Source organism: Adelges cooleyi, unplaced genomic scaffold, assembly GCF_023614345.1.
Source record: "Adelges cooleyi isolate 19-005CV unplaced genomic scaffold, UGA_ACOO_1.1 ACOO_flye_CR_arks_rails_tigmint_CR_PRNA_106, whole genome shotgun sequence".
In the NCBI taxonomy this organism is placed as follows: domain Eukaryota; kingdom Metazoa; phylum Arthropoda; class Insecta; order Hemiptera; family Adelgidae; genus Adelges; species Adelges cooleyi.
The window spans coordinates 393,596-401,470 of record NW_026095759.1 but is presented as its reverse complement, the minus strand read 5'-3'; the positions used below and the strand labels follow the sequence as shown (position 1 = coordinate 401,470).

The window sequence follows — 7,875 nt, the reverse complement described above, 5'->3', positions numbered from 1 at the left end:
TGTTATTTATTCTTAAGAAATTTATGAGTACAGAGAACAAAACACATAATCGTCTGTACTTAGGATTAACATAATATGTAATTTAAGAACACTGTAGTTGGAAAATAAATAATTTAAAAATAATAATATTATGGTGACATTAATTAATATTATTCGAGGACTCGGTAGTAATAACTATCGAATCGATTTTTTGTTTTGATAAACATTGAGTGCACAATCTGGTTTAAATCTGTAGAAAAAAACTGGTAAGAAAAAAAAGAATTTTATAATTAAAAAATTACAACCATAATAATAATATGTGCACAAATTGTTTGTACAATCGATTGTTATTCGATAATATCGAATCGATATATCAGGAAACAATCGAATCAGTTGAATAATTGTAGATATTTTATTGAAACTATCGAATATTAGAATAAATTATTGTTATACCAATAAGCCAAAATATGATCTATTTCGTTTAATTTTCACAAAATTCTAATAAAAGCATAGGCAATTCTAACATAGGTTATAATTTTTTTATTAATAAGCTACAAGTTAAAAAATAAATATACCCATATTTAATGTTAAAATAACTAAAAATTTAAATGTACCTATTTGAAAAAAGGTGAGTGGTTCGGTGTAAAGAATTCTTGATTTAATACATTTATTTGTTCATTTCCTAACCTAACTGTGTGTGGTACGTTATTACAACACACATAATATGCTACTCAAAATTATATTGTACAAAAATTTGAAATTTCAAACCAACTTAATTTTACACCATTCTGATCGTGTACTTTTATTGCATTATTTAAAAAAAAAAAACTAGTAACATCAAACATTGTTATTGTTAATTGTAACATATTATACTATATAGCCAAAGGAACGGACTATTGTTAACACCAAAATCGGTCAACATCGATCGAAGACCAAAGCATGCCCACGTTGATTGTCAGATGCAAAACAAAGTATTAAATTTTATTTGATTAGTTGTTAATTTGAAAAAAAATATGTTTAGGACTTACAAATCCCTACCTCAGGTTATATCAGAAAAATAATTCGCTCTATAAAATGAAGTGTCCATCTTATAACGGAGTAAAATTAAATTTCATATTATAAGACAATTCGTAGGTAATTAATATAATATAGGTGGATAATAATTGTATTTTATAGATTTTATTGGAAAACTAATAAAGCCAATGCATACTTCAGTATAACTTTAAAAAAATAATTATTTCATTTAAAATAATTTTTTTAACATTTTAATTGAGACATTTAATTTTAGTATAATAATAATCACAAAAATTCAATACAGCATTTACTAAATGTCATATAGAGCCAATTATAATAAAGAAAACACAACAGTGTCATAATACTAGTAAAACTAAATAACATAAGTCATTAGTATAAAGCGTTGCGGTTGCAGTTTATACAGTTCTTTCGTTTCAAATGTGGTATATTATTAGAAAAAAACAATTTATACATAAGTACTTACAAAATTGTTAAATGCTAAATTTATAAAATATGAATTTTATTGTAAAGTTACGTACAACTTCTTGGTAAATTGTCATTGTGTTTTTTGTAAAAAAAAAGTCTATATAAACATATTACAATTAGCTTTTTCAATCACCGACATTGTGTTCTAATAAGTCGACAGATGAGAACAAATGTTTTGCCCAGTTGATACTTCTTTCTTGTTTCGTTAATAGTTTATACTGCAATAAAAAAAAAAAAGCCAGTTTAGTGGTCAGAGCATAGTGGAAATATAGTTTAATGGGGTGAGAGGTCACAGATTTACGGGAATCATTTTAACGCTTTGGTGTAAATTTATAGATGTTAGAAACCCAAGTATCGATAAAAGCATTATAATGAGTAATGACGATAATGCATTTGATATTGTATTTTCAGTATTACGGTGGATACGATTAGGGTTGACGTTAAAAATTATTGTAAAGGACAAAACGTGTTTGAAATTGTATTTCATTTAATATTCTGTTAGGTTTGGTTGGGTTTTTCGTTAAGTTATTTGCTATTGTTACTAATAGGCAAATATTAGTCAACGATATAATGAAAATATTTTCAAATATCTGTTGTTTCACTCACTAATAGAAACTGAGAAATTTATAACAGTCAAATGCAATTTTCCTCTTTATTTTTGGGTTTCCGTTTATAAAAATAAGTTTGATAACAGGTTTTTAAGGAAATCGTACACGTTATAGCCACATTTTAGATCTACCTTGACCAAAGCCTGAAAACATTGCTCGAAGAAGGGAAATAAAGTATATGTTTTTATTAATTTTAGAGAAAAGAGCTAATGATATTATTTTGGGGTTTATCAATATTATTACATAATCATTTTTTATTTTTTTAAGTTCAAATGTATTAATATATGACAGGTTTTATAATAAATAGTAAAGCTAATAAGAAAATATCAGATGTAACGAATAGATGACAATTTATTTTATTATTATTATTGTTTTAATTTGATTTTTTTTTTAACTCGTCTTCATTTGGGGATTTTTCGCTCTCGTCAAATAATAAAAACACATCATTGTAAAAACAATGTCTTCTCAGCTACGCAGCAGAGCTAAAATAGTTAAATAAACAGTCGAATAAAAAAAAAACAATGATTACTTTGGAATGTAACAGCCGATCACGATTGGTAATTATAAAAGCAGATTCTTCAATCGGTAAACTATTGATAATTTCTTCAGAAATTTTAGATATATCTTCTATGCTTTCGTCTTCTTTCTTTTGTTCCGACTGTGGCTTGAACACTTTAAACACAAATCCTTCTTGATTAATCTGCTCGATTGCGTTTTCCAGATTCATCGCATCGTCTGAAATAGTATATTAAAAAGTTGAGAACTGTGAATTGTAATAAAGTGTATAATGTAACAGTGTATTTTAACCGTACACCTACCGCAATCATTGTTTTGAAGCCAATCTATGGTTGGTTGTGTATTGTCATTTATTTCGGATTTAACAGCTGTAACCTCGCCATTGCCAGCATTTGAAGTTAACTGGGGTTTAACAGTGATTTCTTTGTTGCCGGCATTGGAAGTTGATCGGTATTGTGATTGCGAACTTTTACTTTTTTCACTAGTATTGGAATTGCGGTGCTTATTATCACTGTGTGAAGATTCTGAACTACTTGAACTACTTGTAGACGAGCTGCTTCTGCGGTGATTTTTTGAAGATTTATCTCTTTGATAGTACCGACTTGAATACGAGGATTTGTGTCTAGATGGTGCATAATTGTCTGACGAACTATCTGATCTCCGTTTTGATTTTGACGATTTTGATTTTTTTTTATACCTACAAATATACAAAAACAAAACAAAATTACAAATAAATTAATATGTTGAAAAAATACATAAAAATGTGTTTCTAAAATATGCATTGAATTTCCATGTAAAATTAATTCATTGATTTGTTACTTTTTAGATTTGTAGGAACTCGAGTGATGTTTTTTAGACGATCTCGAATCGTCGTTCGATGAATCGGAACTCGACGATGGACTCCTGTTAAAAAAATATTACAATTATTTTAGTAAAATACAAATTATTGTAGATTTTTCATTGCTAAAATAAAATAACAAATAAATAGAAAAAATATATTTGTTTATTGATTATTTTTTGGTTTATTTTATTTTAAGTAATACTGAATTTTTAAAAATGAATGACCATCAATAAAACAAACATAGCAGGTATTAGGTAAAAAAATAAATTAAATAAAAAACTGACACTGGTGAGCATTTCACTTAAAATTTCTCTAAGGCATGCCGAATTGAAAAAACTAATTCCAGTGTCGATCAGTTAGGTCACTAATCCAATGTCTAAAGTTAGACCTAGGAGCTGCCTTTCGACGGTTAAGTATATACTTACATAGATGTATTTGTATATTAATAGCTATAAACTAATCTACACCTATTTTAAGAATCATAACACTTCCCAGATTTTGTATTGTTTATCAAACCCATTTATAACAATTTTGTTTTTCATTGATACTGTAAAATGTACAGATTCGTTCTTAGCATTTTCTTCGAACCAAACTTTCAATTTAATTAAATTTTTCTTCAAATAGTTTTTAAGTATTTTAAATATAATTTTTAAACACTTACAAAATAAGAATCATATATTGTTATATTTAATATAGAATATATTTGTACATAAGGTTACATACTTTTTGTATATTTTTAAACCCACTAAATTACCAGCTGTCAACAGAAGAAATCAACCAACTTTATACAAAGTATATTTGTTTTATTAAGAGAAATTTGTATAATATTGTTGCAAACAATTTTTTTTATATATATTTTATACTTAAAATATATTAAAAATCCCATTCAGGCAGGAAATCAAATATTAATAACACAAATATTAGAAAATAACTTAAAATTAAATCTGTTGTTTATTGATTACAGAATCAGTCAAAACCAGCTACATTTTGAACAATAATTTTTTATTTATTTTTTTTATTTAAATTCACATTATTACTATTCATTTTCATGAACATTTTCTAAAACAATGATCATTTAAATGTTTTTGATATTATTTCAACAGCTCGCAAAACTTTATATTTTTTTACTGAATAATGGTTTTTCTTTTTGTAATGTAATAGCCTATGTAAAACAAAATTTCAACTTCTTTTTTTTTTTGGTAATATGATACATTTTGTAAAATTGATCATTTATTCACAAAAGTAACAATCTCAAAGTGTGTTTGCACTATGCATTACTTGCACTACTACCAGGCGGAACAGAACATTTACATGTGAATAAATACAACTAAAGTAAATACAGTTTGTAGAACTTATGAGAATAAGATTAAATAACATCAAGTTTAAGGTTTAGAACAATAGGAAAAAATGTAAATTAACTGACGACTTATTGTGGTATTAATAAAGAAATATTATTTTAGTCAGAAAATACACGTAAGATACAGTAGAATCTCGATTATCTGAATAACCTCTGTTATCCGTACACTCTATAATTCAAATATTGTGTTTGGCGTATCTAAACGTTCTGTTATCTGTACGTCAACACGCACGAAAAAATTTAGCTGCTCAAAAGCCAGTCGCTGCTTCTCAGCAATGAAAAATTATAACTATTGCATTAACTTTTATTGAATATATTATTATTATATACTATTTGTAAATCTGTTATATTAAAATACAAATTCTTAAGATATTAACAAAAATTATGCACGATTTCTTTTTCTTTTTTTCTAGTTATACTTTTAAGGTGAAAAAAAAATTTTTATTATCCAAACTATCGACTATCCGAACCAGGTCTGGTCCCAGTTAGTTTGGATAATCGTGGTTCTTCTGTATACGTACATTTTTACTATAAAACCTATGTAACCTTGATACATAAACGTATAATAAATGTAATTACCTACATTAATCATTCTAAAAAAAAACCCGATTTCGAACATTGAGAAAAATTAATATTGATGCTCACCTGTGTCTTCGATTATAATAACGACTATAACTTCTATTTCTGTCACGCGAGTTCGAGCCACTCGTATACTTACTCATTCTAATTTCCAGAATTTACGGCCTGTAAGTATTAAACATAATTATTATCATTAAATAGACGTCTACGATAACAAAGGAAATCTGTACAAAATTTGTATCTACTCTACGCGTTTGATTTTATGTTTTTCTATTTGCTTAACGAAGAACATTTTTGAACGTTGACTTTTAGCATAACATAATACTGATAAAAAAAATAGTTTGATATTTAGCTAGATATGGAGTTAGTTATTGTGTTTTTTTCATTGGGGTCACCTGTCCCGAAACAAAACACTGCCGCTTTATTCTACTGCGGTTCGCCGTTCCTCAAATATATACATACACACATGTGTTATGAGCATAAAATACGTCTAACACACCAAACATTTTGCTTGAATGAACGAAAGGTAACTTTCATATCAATTCGGTAGCATGATTTTTGTTTACTTATACCATTTAAAAGTGTCTACAACAAACGGTTTGAAATATAATACACACATGGATAAATATATTTAAATTATACTTCATACCTGGCACATGAACGGAGCTTTTTAATAAATTCAATATGTTCAGATTGGGAAATAAAAATATAATTTTTAATAAATCTGTCGTGTAAGTCGTTCAATAAGAGACGTAAACAATAAAGCATTATAATCAGTACAAAAACATGACCGATTTTCGAAAACTAAGACTGATAAGAATGTTATCAATAAAATAATTTTTTTTATTAAAATAAAACAAGAGATTTTCAAAACTCGATTTAGGCGGGAAATAATATACAATAGTACAATAATGTACTATTGCCGGTTGCATAAAAATACATTGAATGGTTAATTAAAATTAAATGGATCAATCACGGGCAACTAAATTATGTTGAAGAAACCACTAAACGTCTATTAATTCATTATACCTTTAATGAACGTTTGTGTAACCCGCCATGTAATCGTAATACTTAAGTATTAATATTATATTACACTATTAAGTGTAATATAACATTTTGTCGAATAGTGAAAGAAAAATTAGTAGGCTGAAATAAACATTATTCTCGAAAAGATATTCTACAATGATATACCTACAACGTTTTTATTCGAAATTGTCCCTATAAATCTAAGCACAGACCGCAGACGGACAAACTCTAGTTTTGGCGCCTTATCAAAATATGTTTATATGGCAATGTATACCTATGTAGTCTATACCATTCGTCGACACTGAACCTAACAACATTCACCAAGTCGCGGATTGATAACAATTAGGTACAAAACGTCAATGATAATGAATAATGGTGCAAGTAAAATAAACTTGACTAATGTAGATATTTAATAATATATTTTTTAATGATATAATATTATGTGAAATACATTTTTTAGCCAAAGTATTTTTTCTATTTTAAACACAATACTTAATAAACTAATAAAAAATACTTATATATATTTTTTTTTTTTGTAAAATTTCTGTACAGAATAAAAAAAATAATCTACAATACAGTTGGTAGTTGGTAATGTTAAGTATAGGTATGTGAAAGAAAGAAAGGAAAAGGTGCAACGCTTCCTGTAATTTTCAATAGTTTATTGTTCGGGTCGAGCTGGTGGGCTAGTATTTTTAGTAGAGGGCCGTGATTTTTTTTTTCATAAACCATCTGCCCAAATTTCGGGTAGTATTAACAACAGTTAAGCTACGGTGCTATTGCGGAGGGTAACAATGTATGTAACTCCCCTACAATGGACGTGTGCGCGAGAGGGGAAGATGAAAAAACGGCGGGAAATCTGACAAAAGGTTTTTTGTGCGTTTTTGCTTTTGTCAAAACGTACCCATACTGCAGCAGCTGCTGCTGCTGTTGGTAATGCCGAGAGGGACAAACAACGCGGTTATCACCACCTGTCGGCGACGACGGACCGCGGTCGCGTGTGATAACCTGGAGGTAAGACCGTGAAATCCGTCTTGAACTACTCTGAAACCGTCTTCCATTTATTCGGTGGTCGGCGATTTTACAGTTTTCAACAATTTCGCGACGATTCCTCGAGCCGGACGGCCGCGTCCGTGGATTTTTCGATTATTTGAATTTTTCCGCCATTGTACCTCCACCCGAACAGCTGCTGTCGTGCGCGCGGCTGCCGGTGACAAAAAAACCACCAAGGTGTGCGCGCCCGCCCGGGGTGATAACGGCAAAATGGCCGTCCGCGCGTTTGTTTGTACGGGACGCCGGGCGGGCGGCCATTTTGCCGGTCGCCGACAACGCGCGTTGCCCGCCTACCCGTGGGCCGGTTACCGCGCGCCCGGTCGAGGTTAGCCGTCACCGTGGACCGGACCTAACCCGGAAACCCTGCGTTTACCGCACGGGAGTCGATAATATTATGTAGGTGTTTTTTTTTCCTTTCC

General features: G+C 29.5%; 1 protein-coding gene across 3 annotated transcripts; it reads right to left on the bottom strand.

The window, feature by feature from the left end:
* Positions 1-1,300: 1,300 nt before the first annotated feature.
* Positions 1,301-6,167, bottom strand: LOC126837336 (osteocalcin 2-like). 3 transcript variants are annotated; one of them, XM_050571224.1, is made up of 7 exons: positions 6,030-6,128; positions 5,776-5,965; positions 5,447-5,545; positions 3,423-3,506; positions 2,906-3,300; positions 2,617-2,822; positions 1,303-1,697 (listed from the first exon to the last, which is right to left on the bottom strand). In XM_050571224.1, the coding sequence occupies exons 3-7, from the start codon at positions 5,521-5,523 to the stop codon at positions 1,605-1,607; spliced, it is 855 nt and encodes a 284-aa protein (XP_050427181.1). In that variant the 5' UTR covers positions 5,524-5,545; positions 5,776-5,965; positions 6,030-6,128; the 3' UTR covers positions 1,303-1,604. The 3 variants fall into 3 exon arrangements, with proteins under 3 accessions (XP_050427162.1, XP_050427181.1, XP_050427172.1); XM_050571215.1 differs by lacking the exon at positions 5,776-5,965 and having other exon boundaries at positions 6,030-6,149; XM_050571205.1 differs by lacking the exons at positions 5,447-5,545; positions 5,776-5,965 and having other exon boundaries at positions 1,301-1,697; positions 6,030-6,167.
* Positions 6,168-7,875: the final 1,708 nt, after the last annotated feature.